We start from the raw sequence: 13,015 nt of genomic DNA, 5'->3' as shown, positions 1-13,015 counted from the left end.
TTTTTTTTAGTTGTTTCGTCACTGAAGAATAGAATGTGGTTCAACTGCAATGAGAACTAAAATTTAGATAAAATATCCCGATGATACCAAACAAATGAGAATTTCAATACATTAAGCAGTCGAAACATTTTTGTCAAAGCACACGTGCCTCGACCTTAAGATACTGGTTCGGGTACTCTTAAAGAAAGAAATATATACTTAATAATAAGGAAACACTATTACTCCATCAAGTTTAGACAACCAAGAAATATCTGTTAATATTGAGCATATGAAATACATTTAAATAATTCCATAGTCGATGGCCCTGGCAGCTAGCATTCTAGCAAGTTTGGTCTTGATTTAGTGTGATATTCCAGGTGTCTGGTCAGAAAATCTATTCACTCTTACTTATAGTCTCTGAGATCTTGTTGTCAATTGAGCTACTAAGCCACAGCTTTTGATTCTAATTTAGAATATGTAAACATAATGGCCTCAGAATGGCAGCAACAAACTTGTACCCATTCGTTGGAGTTGGTCAGGGCCGGCCGGACCTGTCAATAGCCCGTTCATAACTACAAGGATGATATCTGTACGAGTATGCCAACGGTCTTCTGCGAGCTTCTTATAAATGGGCGTTATACAGAACACACTGGATAATACTGGCCATGCAAACAGGCTGGGTGCCTCCTTTAATAATTTCTGCCGTAGTTGTAGTTTCAGTTTTTCAACATGTGGCTAAAAGTCTCTTTAAAATTGTATTACATCAGTTCTGTGTTCGAGTTCAGTTGATTATATGGACAAAATTTATAAAACATATATTGGTCATTTCATTTGCACATAAGGTATTTTTCTTTTTACATAAATATTCTCAGCACTGAAGGTACACTTCGCACACAATATATGTATCTATATTTCTCTTTCGGTCTTTAGCTCAATTCGTATATTTTACATAGATTTAGTCCTTAAGCATTGCACAAAAACTATTTACACTTAATAGTCGAATCCAACAGGTCCCTCCAAAGATGGTATTGTTCGCTTGGCTTGATCATGTGTACGCTGATCACGTTTCGTATTTTGCATGGACTGAGCGCGATTCGGCTGTTACGAAATGCGTTGGCCTCCACTCTCTTAATCTTCAAGGTCCTGGCCACAATTCCCGTGATGAAGACATCTTCTAGATGCATATAAAACGTGTTGAGCGATTCCACGTATAGCTCATGGACAATGTCTCCAGTGAGGAGGTAGGCGGGTCCGGTGGTAAACGGTGGGTACTGCAAGCCGGTATATAATTTATGTGAAACATAATACTTTGACCTTCCAGCTCTGACGGGTTTCCAGTTCTTGGCCAATCGTCCGTAGATAGCTCGCTCGCTCTTGTACCGAGCGTCTATGAAACCGAGCAGTTTAGGAACATTGATGAACATATCGTCATCTGTCTTAAGGATGAATTTCGCACTGGGGCAGTGTGTATCTGCCCATTCAAGCATCGAGATCGTCTTTAGAGTGAGATTGAAGTACGAGTCTATAAAGTTTCCACGAATCATATCGCCATAAATATAGTTCTCCTTGTTGAGAGATTCGTTCAGGGCCACATTGGTGGTACGGCCAAGGACAAAGGCCATGCCGACATCTCGCCTGCTTCCGTAGTGCATCCAGGTCTGCCTGATGGACATTCTCGCGCTAAAATGGGACTGTGCTGAGGTGATCAGAATGAGCAGCCTTAAAAATACCCCCCTGTGCATACATATCCTCTTTATATCAATCTCTTCGTTTAAGTGGCCAGGTTCATAAAGTGTCATTGTAAGCACAGGAGTCAGTACAGGTAATGCGGAGGAACCATTTGATGTTTGTTCGCTGCTACTGCCCCTGCCAGTAGTGCTGCTTACAGTGGGTTGGATTTCCATTATTGTCTTGATATCCACGATCTCTGGAAGTTCGTTTGAATCAGCCGAAATGGATGGAAATGCTTCAATATTGCTATGCAGTAAACTAACTGCTTTCCTTTCCGGTTTTTTGCTACTGCCTGTAGAACGATATTATACAGATTTGTGGGGTTCAAGTCAAGAAATAATTATATTCTTATCAATCCCATCCGTTCTGGAATGGTTGACAAAACTTCTCAGAAATAACTGTCATTTTTACATACCAGTGTGCTGATTATTTCCAATGGTACTGCCTTGATTTTTGCTGCTGTTCCTGCTGTTGATTTTGCCTAAAAATTATATATTTATATCATCATAATAGGAAGTCGCCTGACAACACTCACTTGCAATATTTTGCTCGATTCTATGGTGCATCGGAAACCCTCGAACGGAATGCACATGTCTCCTGGGCACGATCTCTTTCATCGAGAAGGAGGCGTATATGAAGGTAATGATAATGACGGCATTTAAGGCCATAAAGAACCTCATCCTTTTGCTGTTTAAATTACCCATGGTGCGGATTCTGGTCCTCTAAACTCTGCTCTTGTATTCCGGTCTAAGCGAGGATACTAGTGTTCTCAATTTTAGTGCGGTTGAGCTGTAATGAGAAAATAAATTTAGAAAAGACAATGATTTTTGGATTTGTCACTTACCTCCCAGAGTGTCAGAGGTCCCAAAAGTCAAGTTCCTGGGGCTGGTGATGTTTGTGAGTAATAATATGTACTTCTTCACGATCAGAAGGCGGCACTCTAGTTCTTATTTAATTTCGTACCCACAAAGCTGAAAAACTTGTTATGCACCTGAAACTTTAAAAAGAAATGCATCCCTTGCCTTGCACAGTAAATATTTGAAATTATTCCAATTTTGGCTAGCTTCAACTGTCAACCGATTTGATCAAATGACAGTTTCTGGCATCGCACGTCGCTTAGTGTTTCTCCTGTAATTTTGGCGGATAGTCGGTGTTGCTTGACTAATAGATACAAGATTAGCTTCATAAAAAGTAGACAGATACCGTAAAAAGCTTACTATGTAGTTCCTTCTCCGACTCCTAATTGCCGAAGAATCGGTATTCTTTAAAGAGTTTCCTCGCCTTCTTCCCGAGACGACTCCTCCTTTCGTCGTCGGTATCGAAATCTATTATATAATGTTCCAGCAGATTTTCCATTGCCCCGCCAGTCTTCCAATTTCTCGCCAGGAAAGAGCCGCACCACATCGCGCTCCAAGGCGTAGCTCAGCTGAAGCGTCATATTTATTTTCTTTGATATGAAGTAGTCGACTATCATCTTGGACAATTTTGTTCTCTGTGGACGCGATAGCTTGTTTTTATTAACTCGAGACCGCAGCAATTTGCCATCGTCACCGCTTTCTTCTAAAATGTCACTAACATTTGTTACTGTCCACACCTTCTCCTCATCGTACTCGGGAGATGAGGGGGAGTAGAATCCTCGGGAGGGGGAAGCTTTTTGCCAGGGACCACGATGTGGTGTTGTTCCGCTTCGCTCACCGGCTTGTTGTAGGCAGCTATCGTCGCGGTGTTCATCTTTTGCTAAGGATGCGTCGCTGGTCGTGATATGCGCAAGCTGGGTCTGTGTCGGCTGCTGTGGAGTGACTGGCTGGTTCTGCCTTGAAGTGAATGACTCCTGCGGTGGCATATCGTCTTCATCATCATCCTCTGTCTTGATGATGATAATGTCGTAGATAATGCTGTCATCGTTTTCCGGATCCTGGTCACTCTCCTCAATGGTACTAATGTGAGCACTAAGGCACTCATGCATGTGAGCCTCCAACTCGTCGTTGCTCAAATATTTCCGATCGCAGAGATAGCACTCGGCGAAAGTGTAGAGCGGCGAATTGATCTGGTGATCCGTGTACATATGGAAATGCTTTTCGCGATTTTTGCCCGATCGCCAGCCGCAATACTCGCAGAGCGCCGGGTCAATGGTCTTCTTGTGTATGCCGATAAGATGGAGTCTGAAATCCCGGTACGACATAAGGCGAATTCCGCATTCCAGACACAGCCAGGGACCTGATGGCCAATTAATTTAAATATTCATTAGTAAATTGGGGGGATTTTGATTAAGACATCATGCTACTCACCGGCGGTATTCTCAGCTTCCTGTGAATAAAGGCTATGCATCGTCTTGCCGTCAATCAGATGCTTCTGGACGGATGCCGATGCGGAGGATGCCGCCTGCGATGGAAGGGACTGCGTATGATGCGATGTGGGCACCAGTGACAATGCAGCTCGCGGGGTTTTCGCTATTGCTATTGCTGGAGAACCAAACGTCTTAGGTACTTGACTTGTTTTCTTGCTACGGCGAATGTTGTTTTTGCTCCTTAACAACAATAGATGAAAAAAACGAACTTAGCCCACTTCAGCCCCCTCTATTTAAATACTTCAACTACTTCAGGTATATGGCTAAAAATATTAACGATTGTAAATTCTTCTGGAAGATTCATGCCATCTTTTATCTGAACTTCAACAACGCTAACTTTCGCCTGAACTGCATTAAAATTATTAAATTTTCCTTTTTTTTCTCCGTCAAGGATTGGAAATTTTGATGTTCCGTTGAATCTTACTAGCTAGATAGAACATTTAGCCATGGCCACATAATTGTATCTGACTAATAAATCAGTTTCCTACTTGACTGGCTTAATTTAAATACTTGCGTTTATTAGCTTTTGTCTAAAAAAGGGGTTTAGCTAAACAGGTCGCCAAGAAAATTTGGATTTATTGGATTTGTATATACCGTTGAATTTTACATGCATTCTACATGAACTGAAACGGCTAATGAATCAGTAGTTCGTTCAATGCAACCAACAAGTTCCACTGCGTGAAATTAATTAGTTGCTCATCAGCTTTTTAGATGTAAAAATAGCTTAAAATATAGCAAACTTTATTTGTAGGTACTCCTGCGCAACCCGTATCGTTAAATAAAATATATGTCAAATAATTGAGCTGAAACACTTTTACGGCATTACCATATGCATAATATGGTGTTTAGTGTAGTGACGTTCATATTATTGCTGATTTTTACTTGTGAGATTTTTTCTATAGATATTTAAATGTCTTTTGTTCAAATGTTGCACTCAGTTTTATAACAACATATTTTAAATATCAAGAATTCCGGTTAATAGCCATGTATACAAATTTCTAGCTATAAAATAGCTGATTTGGCAACAGTGCAGTGCAGGAAAATATGACCTCATTTACCAGCACTGTCCACTGTGTACGTCAGCTGTCAAAGCGAATTTTCACGGCTTATTGTGTTTTTTACCTTTCTTTTTATAGTTTTCTAAGGATAAAGTTTGTTCAATAGTCTATGTTTATTTGAATTAATGTACTTAAATGCGGTATGCATGCAGTGCATTGAGTGTCGTTTTGTGCAAGAGCTGAATATACTAACAAATAACAATGTCGTTTGTGGGCGGGGGTGGGGGCCAAGATGTGCACAAGTTTGTGGAGGCGCTGCAGGCCGATTTCAAGACGCTCTCACTTGAAACCAAGAAGAAGTATCCTCAAATAAAAGAGGTAAGTCCTGGTGCTCTGCTGACGTGTGTCGCATTTCATGGTCGGTCGCATTTCCATGGTTCTAATTGCGGCAACTTGCCACATAACTGTGTAACTGTGTGTGGGTGTGTTTTGAGTGAGTGTGTCACCCCATACCTGGGTGGGGGGTGGTCCGTGCACCTGCCTCTGTGCGCTACGCAATTATGAAATTGATAGCAAGAACAAATAAAATTGATTTTGTGACAATTAAACATGGCCATTAATTTACCCCAACCTCAGGCATGCGAGGAGGCTATTTCGAAGCTCTGCACTGCTGGCAGCAGCCAGCAAAACTCTGTCTACTACACCGTCAACCAGATACTCTATCCTCTGGTGCAGGGCTGCGAAACCAAGGATTTGAAAATCATCAAGGTAAGCCACTTAAAGCAGACACTTGCATGTCATCAACTTAGCTCATTTCTTATCGTTCTTTTTGCTGCAGTTCTGTTTGGGCATGATGCAACGTCTGATTACCCAGCAAGTGGTCGATCAAAAGGGTGCCCTCTACATAACCAACGCTCTGTGGACCCTCATGGAGAACAACATTGAGGAGGTGAAGGTGCTGCAGACAGTGACTCTTTTGCTGACGACTAACACAGTTGTCCATGGCGATACGCTGGCCAAGGCCTTGGTTCTGTGCTTTCGCCTGCACTACACCAAAAACCCCACAATTGTAAACACGGCAGGGGCCACCATACGTCAGCTGGTGTCGCTTGTGTTTGAGCGTGTCTACTTGGAGAAGGATTCAGTGCCTAGCCTGCAGCAGCAACAACAGCAGCCGAGCAGCTCGAGCAACAGTCCTGTAGAGGTGGACGGCGCCACAGCCGGGCAAGATGTGCAGACCTTTGCCTCTGATGCATTTCTGCTATTCCAGGATCTAGTGCAACTGGTGAATGCTGAACAGCCCTATTGGCTCGTTGGCATGACCGAAATGACGCGCACCTTTGGCCTAGAACTGCTGGAGGCAGTCCTCACAAACTTTAGTGCGGTGTTCCACGAGGTGGGTCCCAAATATATAGAATATTTATTAAATTGAAGCCATTAATTCTCATTTCCCACATAGAGCAACGACTTCCGTTTGCTGCTCAAAGAGCGCGTCTGTGCCTTGGTCATAAAACTCTTCTCCCCGAATGTCAAACATCGCCAGCTGCCGGCTCCCAATAATGGAACCGCACCAGTGCCTGCAGAGAAACCCTATTTTCCCATCAGCATGCGACTGCTGCGTCTGGTGTCCATTCTAATACAGAAATACCATACAATATTGGTGACCGAATGCGAGATCTTCCTGTCGCTGATCATCAAGTTTCTGGATCCAGACAAACCAGCCTGGCAGCGCGCCCTGGCTGTGGAGGTCATACACAAGCTGGTCACACGCTCCTCGCTGATTGCCTTCTTCTGCAAGTCGTACGACCTGAAGAACCATGCCACAAACATTGTGCATGATATGATTGCGGCCATGGGTAGCTTTGTGCGATATTCTCTGATAAATGCCTCCGTCATGCTGAACGGCCAACAGAATGGAGGAGTTCTGGCTCAGCCCACCAATGCGCTGTCCACCCTATCTGGGAATAATCAATGCGGATTCTCTTTCCGCGGTGCCTATCTCCCACTGGTCGCCACATATGCCCCTGGCGTTTCCAAGGCTGTATAGTAAGTGGATGCTTATTTATGAAAACTGCCTTTTCATATGAATATTCTGTTTTGCAGCCTGGAAATGCTGGATAAGCTGGATGCTCCGAATATACCCGACAGCTATGGCATCTCTGTGGGACACGCCATACTCCTAGACATGACCCGTTCCATTGGCGGGGTAATACAGCGCACACCGGAGCTCCATCCCACCCATAATACGGCTGTCATAACGGAGGAGGAGCACCAGCCGCTGTGCCTGCAGCTGGTCAATTCTAGCTGGTCGGGTCTGCTCAGCGCGTTCATTCCATTGGTGGAGACATCGATGGACGAGGCCACCACCGAGAACATACTGAAGGCCATGCAGAACTATGCGGCTTTGTGTGGCATGCTGGAGCAGCTGCAGCCCCGCGATGCCTTCATTATGGCCATGTGTCGGGCCTCGTTTCCCCCGCACTATGCCATGTCCATATTTGCCAATGCCACGCAATCTGACGGCGATGTGAGATGTAAGTGGGACGAATCTGTAATATGTTCCATGAGTAAAACTTGTATTCTGTTTTCGCAGGTCACACACGGAGTGGCAGCCAGGATCTGAGCAGTCAGTTCATCAACAGCTGTACGCCCGACGACTTTCGGCCTCAGATTGTGGCCGTGGGCACGCCCCTGCCGTCGGCGTCGCTGCCACACAGCGTTATGCAGGCGCCCGTAATGCTAACCAACAAGAATCTGCAGTGTATGCGTGCCATACTCTTTCTGGCGCACAACAATGGCGGGATACTGGGCACATCCTGGCATATGGTGTTGCAAACGCTACAGCATCTAGTGTGGATACTGGGTCTGAAACCCTCAACGGGTGGCAGTCTCCAGGCCATGCCAAAGCCAGCCGTTGAGGCGAATGTGGGCATTCAAACGGCCGTGATGGCGGATCTCCCAGTGCTGTCACAAATGCTGAGCCAATTGTTTGAGTCCAGCCAATATCTGGACGATGTGGCGCTGCATCATCTGATTGATGCTTTGTGCAAGCTCTCACACGAGGCCATGGAACTGGCCTACGCCAATCGAGAGCCATCGCTGTTTGCGGTGGCCAAACTACTGGAAACGGGCCTCGTGAACATGCCCAGAATCAATGTGCTGTGGCGTCCGCTAACCAATCATTTGCTGGAGGTATGCCAGCATCGGCATATACGCATGCGGGAGTGGGGTGTGGAGGCCATCACTTATCTCGTGAAGTCTGCTCTACAATTCAAGCACAAAACGCCGCTCAAGGAGAACATGGTTTGGAACAACAAATAAATATATCAATTATAAATTAATTATTGTTCTCTCCCTTCTGTAGGAACTGCAAACCATGCTGCTGAGTCCTCTCTCTGAGCTGTCCACTGTCCTGCATGCGGATGTGAGGCAACGCCAGCTGGATTGTGTCCTCCAAATACTAAACACGGCCGGGGAGATACTCTCCTTTGGCTGGCCGGCCATTATTGAGATAATTGGGGCTGTGAATGAACATCATGGCGAGCCATTAATACGCACCGCCTTCCAATGCCTGCAGCTAGTCATCACCGACTTCTTGACGGTCATGCCGTGGCGTTGTCTGCCCCTCTGCATCAGCACGGCTGCTAAGTTTGGTTCCCAAACGCAGGAACTTAACATCTCGCTAACGGCGATTGGTTTGATGGTCTCTGATTGGAAAAATTTTAATATATTTCAATTGATTTTGTTATTGATCGAATTTTAATCTTTTTTGCAGTGGAACATTTCGGATTTCTTTAATCAAAATCAGGACAAACTGATGTCCACACAGCTGCAGGATGTGGCCATATTGCCAGAGTTTCCGGGCACCGTGAAGATGCCACAATTCGACAAGCTCTGGATGTGTCTGTATGCCAAATTGGGAGAGCTGTGCGTAGATCTGCGTCCGGCTGTCCGTAAATCGGCCGGCCAGACACTCTTCTCCACCATCTCGGCCCACGGCAGCCTGTTGAATCCGCCCACCTGGCAGGCTCTGGTCTGGCAAGTGCTATTCCCCCTGCTCGACAACGTCCGGGCCTTGAGCAGCTCGGCCAGCAATGAGAAGGTGGATGCCAGTGGCAATATTCTCATACATCATTCGAGGAACACCGCTCAGAAGCAATGGGCCGAGACGCAGGTCCTGACGTTGTCGGGGGTCTGTCGGGTGTTCAACACCAAACGAGAGCTCCTCCAAATGCTCGGGGACTTTGAGCGTGCCTGGTCTTTGATCCTGGAGTTCATACAAAATGCAGCGCTGAGCAAGAATGGGGAGGTGTCGCTGGCCGCACTCAAATCTCTGCAGGAAATCATGTACCACAATACCACAACAGAGCGAACGGTGGGAGGAGTAGGAGGAGCATCCCTTAAGGATCCCCAAACGGCGCAAGAGCAGGACGAGGAGATCTGGACTGTGAGTAGATTAGGGGGATGCTGCGGCTAATTGTTCTTCGTTTCTTATTATTTTGTTTTTGCTCCTATCTTAAGTATTTGAAAAGTATCGAGAAGCAGTTCTCCACTTTCCGTGTCAATCACATGGAGCTCTTTTTTGTAAGATTTTAGTCTCTTGTTTTGCTTTTCATTCATTGGCTTGTTATATTTATGTCTGCATCTCCTTTCTGAATTTGTTTTTGTACCTGAGCAGATTGCCTGGAATATTTGGCTCAGCATCGGCATGGAGAGCACCAAAATGTCCACAACGAAGGCACAGCCACAGCCCAGCAGCAATGGGGGTAGCAATGGCAGCCAGGATAGCCAGGAGGACTTTTACATTCCCAGTCAGGCTTTTCTGACGGCCCTCATACAAATCTTTCCCGCCATCTTTCACCACATTCAAGTCAAGTGAGCAAAATCCATTACCATCTGCTGTAGAAATTCTTATTTAATTTGAAACACTGAATATAGATTCAGCCCCACGGACTTTGACAAATTCTGCACGGTGCTGACGAATGCGGTGTGCATTCCCGTCCAGACCGATGCTGTTCCCTACATCATGTCCACTGTGTCCGATACGCTGCTGACGCCCCTGCATGATGGCATACTCGATTGCATGGAGCTGATACAAAAGGTAAACACCAGACTACTTTTGGCTGTAAGAGATCTTTAAACCCCATTCCCTTGTTCCACAGGAAGCCACAAAGCCAGATTCCCACATCAGCCAGCTCATACCCGCCATTTTTCGCCAGCTGTTGATCTTCAGCAAGTTCGCCTGTGCCCCGCCCACATTCCAGCAGAATGTGGAGCACAAGTATGCCAAGTCCACGTCGGGACACTATGCCAACAATGCATCCGTTGAGGTGGTGGGAATGAACTACATACCGTTCGGTGAGAAGTCAATCAGTATTTGTGTGAAGCTGTACCAGACGACGGCCACAGAGGAGTCGGTGGTGCAGGAGCAGATCCTGCACGACATTGTCAAGGCTGTGCGCACACCGCTGGCCATGAAGTACAAGTGCCTGTCATCTAGCACTTGGAAGCTGGCCATCTCGAGTCTCATCAGTGTCCTCCACACGGGCCTGAAGGTGGCCCGGGCCAAGCCTCAGCATTTCGCCAGCCTTTGGGACGACTTGGCCGATACGCTGGATAAGTTTCTGTTCCCCGCCAGCGTGTGCACCATCGAGGATCGTGGCTTGGAGGAGATTGTGCTTGACGAGACCATCGATTGTCATGTGATTGAGTTGCTGCGGGACGAGGTGCTGCCGCATGCCCACGAGATGCCGCATCAGTTCATTATGCAAATTGTGGTACTGCTCAACAAGGGCTCCATACACTCGGCCTCGGACACGAATATTTGCTACGAGTCGGACTGGAAACTGCGCGAGATATTTGCAAAGACCTGCTTTGAGACCTTGCTGCAGTTCTCGCTGTTGGAAGATCATCATGCCACCAACAACAATCGGATTAATGCCAATCTGTTGCCAGCGGGTGCCGCAGGAGCGGTTGGCAAGGACTTTGCCGGACGATTGGCGGTCACCGCCTTGCTGCATCGCTTCCAGGAAGTGCTCAAGCGGTTCAATGATGATGAGCGCCAAAGCGGCAAGTGTCCTTTGCCTAGGTGAGAGTGATACCATGCCCACACTTTTATTTTTATTTCATTGTAAATTTATTTTGTTTTTTTCGTGCAGATTCCGGCTGTCGGAGATATCGTTTGTGCTCAAAGCCATTGCCACGCTGGTGGTGTCCATGAAGAAAGCCCCAGCCTCAAAGGGTATGCCAAAGGTCGAAGCTGTTGAGCATTCCAATCTTTAATTAACCATTTTACCTCCCCCGCACGCAGTAAACAAGCCGGCATGGGATCAATTGATTGGACTGTATCCGTATCTGGTGGATTGCACCACCACCACATCGCCGGAGGTGTCACGATCCCTGCGCGAGGCCCTGCTGCAGTACACAGATCTACTGCAGGCGCCGCGCCTTTGCGGAGCCACCACCAACGACAATTCTATACAATCGAATGGACAAGAGTGAAAGTATGCCTAGACACAGATAGATAGATAGAGTTACCTAGATAACCGGAACCAGGAGAAGCTCTGCGATGTTTTGTTTTAGTTTTTAAGTGCGAAGCGTTTGAATATATATATATTTATTTTGTGCATAATTTATAAATGTTAAACCTAACCCTCCCCCGCATAGATGTACTTCTTCTAATCATCTATGTTCAATACTTACATACCTTTACCTTTACATCTTACGAGTATATATATACCTATATATTTGTAAAAGTATTTTGTAGTTGAGCTATGAACTATGTATGTATGTACCTCCATCCTACTTGGTGATGATGGGACGGAGGGCAATTAACCAAGATAAAGAACCCTTTTAAGGCGGCTTGGCAAAGGGCAGAAAAACAGCAGATTCCTTTAGTACCTTTTCGAGACGCAAAGACAAAGAACTATACCTAGCTATAGCAATCTACATACAATATTATACACACACACACAACTATGATCTATTTGTGTAGCGCATTTTAAAGTACAGACTTGCGTGTTATCTGAATCAAATATTAACCATTTAATCATGATGCAACCAAGTAAACTTTGTAGTGACGTTTTTAAATAAAGCAAAAATTATTACCAACCGATAAGGCTCCGTTTATTTATGACGTCAGGTACCCTCATTATCGCGGCTTGTTGGCCTACACACACACGGTTCCATGTTGTGCTATCCTTATCGCATCCGCAATGGGCTCAATTTTTACCTTGACTCTGGACTCTGCGCATTCTTTGGGGCCTGGCAACAACTCAGCCAGCCGTCTGTCAAATGTGGTAAGAATTAAGAGTTTGCTCACATCTTGGGTGTATTTGTTTAAACCTGAAATATTTGGTAGCTCTACGGCGACCTGATAAAAGGCTTCACGTAGTTTACACAGCATAAACTGAAATATTTCGTAACAATCTAGTACCAATCATACCTGTTAAGATAGTAAGCTTTTTACTAGCTGTTGAGTTTAGTGTATAGTTTACAGTTTATTGTTTAATATGTTCCGCAGTATAGCGGCCGGCAAACGATAGCGATAAAGAAAGCCGAGAAATGATCGAGCCTTGTGCAAGCGAAGTTTGAATTGAGAGAGATAGAACGACAGATCAGATTAGAGAAAGACCGGCTGCATAGTAAGAGAAATCCTTATACCCTTAAAGAGTCGCTGCAATATGTACATTAAAGTAAAATAAGTAACGCCCATACATTTCAATGGTACACGATTTTTTCAGCGTGTTTTTGAAAGTGCCTCCAGGATCTCTGAAAATGTTGTTGAAACGCAACAAGCCACTCTCGGCTCTTGTATGGGCGTTACTCATCTGTCTTCACTAGTGAATAGGGAATATATTTTTACTCGATGCTGGGACCACCGAACAGTTCCTAGTGAATCCCACCGTTGAACCTACCTTTCTATAGACAGGAGTTATCAGCGAAAGAGTAATGATTTAAT

The 13,015-nt window shown here is 45.3% G+C and overlaps 3 protein-coding genes across 4 annotated transcripts; 1 reads left to right on the top strand and 2 right to left on the bottom strand.

Annotated features, from left to right (window-relative positions):
• Positions 1 to 11: 11 nt before the first annotated feature.
• Positions 12 to 2,833, bottom strand: LOC6902482 (beta-1,3-galactosyltransferase 1-like). The gene is made up of 5 exons (XM_002132991.3): positions 2,555 to 2,833; positions 2,246 to 2,499; positions 2,126 to 2,191; positions 968 to 2,002; positions 12 to 44 (listed from the first exon to the last, which is right to left on the bottom strand). The coding sequence occupies exons 2-5, from the start codon at positions 2,412 to 2,414 to the stop codon at positions 19 to 21; spliced, it is 1,296 nt and encodes a 431-aa protein (XP_002133027.3). The 5' UTR covers positions 2,415 to 2,499; positions 2,555 to 2,833; the 3' UTR covers positions 12 to 18.
• Positions 2,834 to 2,935: 102 nt separating this feature from the next.
• On the bottom strand, positions 2,936 to 4,410 carry LOC6902483 (uncharacterized). The gene is made up of 2 exons (XM_002132992.3): positions 3,999 to 4,410; positions 2,936 to 3,927 (listed from the first exon to the last, which is right to left on the bottom strand). The coding sequence occupies exons 1-2, from the start codon at positions 4,036 to 4,038 to the stop codon at positions 2,975 to 2,977; spliced, it is 993 nt and encodes a 330-aa protein (XP_002133028.2). The 5' UTR covers positions 4,039 to 4,410; the 3' UTR covers positions 2,936 to 2,974.
• A 690-nt stretch (positions 4,411 to 5,100) lies between these two features.
• mon2 (Mon2 homolog, regulator of endosome-to-Golgi trafficking) lies at positions 5,101 to 12,169 on the top strand. 2 transcript variants are annotated; one of them, XM_001355886.4, is made up of 14 exons: positions 5,101 to 5,433; positions 5,692 to 5,823; positions 5,894 to 6,451; positions 6,515 to 7,101; positions 7,159 to 7,589; positions 7,649 to 8,358; positions 8,420 to 8,758; positions 8,831 to 9,502; positions 9,577 to 9,639; positions 9,734 to 9,930; positions 9,994 to 10,156; positions 10,218 to 11,143; positions 11,214 to 11,296; positions 11,366 to 12,169. In XM_001355886.4, the coding sequence occupies exons 1-14, from the start codon at positions 5,317 to 5,319 to the stop codon at positions 11,554 to 11,556; spliced, it is 5,169 nt and encodes a 1,722-aa protein (XP_001355922.3). In that variant the 5' UTR covers positions 5,101 to 5,316; the 3' UTR covers positions 11,557 to 12,169. The 2 variants fall into 2 exon arrangements, with proteins under 2 accessions (XP_001355922.3, XP_015036558.2); XM_015181072.2 differs by lacking the exon at positions 9,577 to 9,639 and having other exon boundaries at positions 5,317 to 5,433; positions 11,366 to 11,556.
• Positions 12,170 to 13,015: the final 846 nt, after the last annotated feature.

Source organism: Drosophila pseudoobscura, chromosome 4 (genome assembly GCF_009870125.1).
Source record: "Drosophila pseudoobscura strain MV-25-SWS-2005 chromosome 4, UCI_Dpse_MV25, whole genome shotgun sequence".
NCBI classification, from domain to species: domain Eukaryota; kingdom Metazoa; phylum Arthropoda; class Insecta; order Diptera; family Drosophilidae; genus Drosophila; species Drosophila pseudoobscura.
The sequence above is the reverse complement of the archived record's forward strand: the minus strand, read 5'-3'. Positions and strand labels throughout refer to the sequence as shown.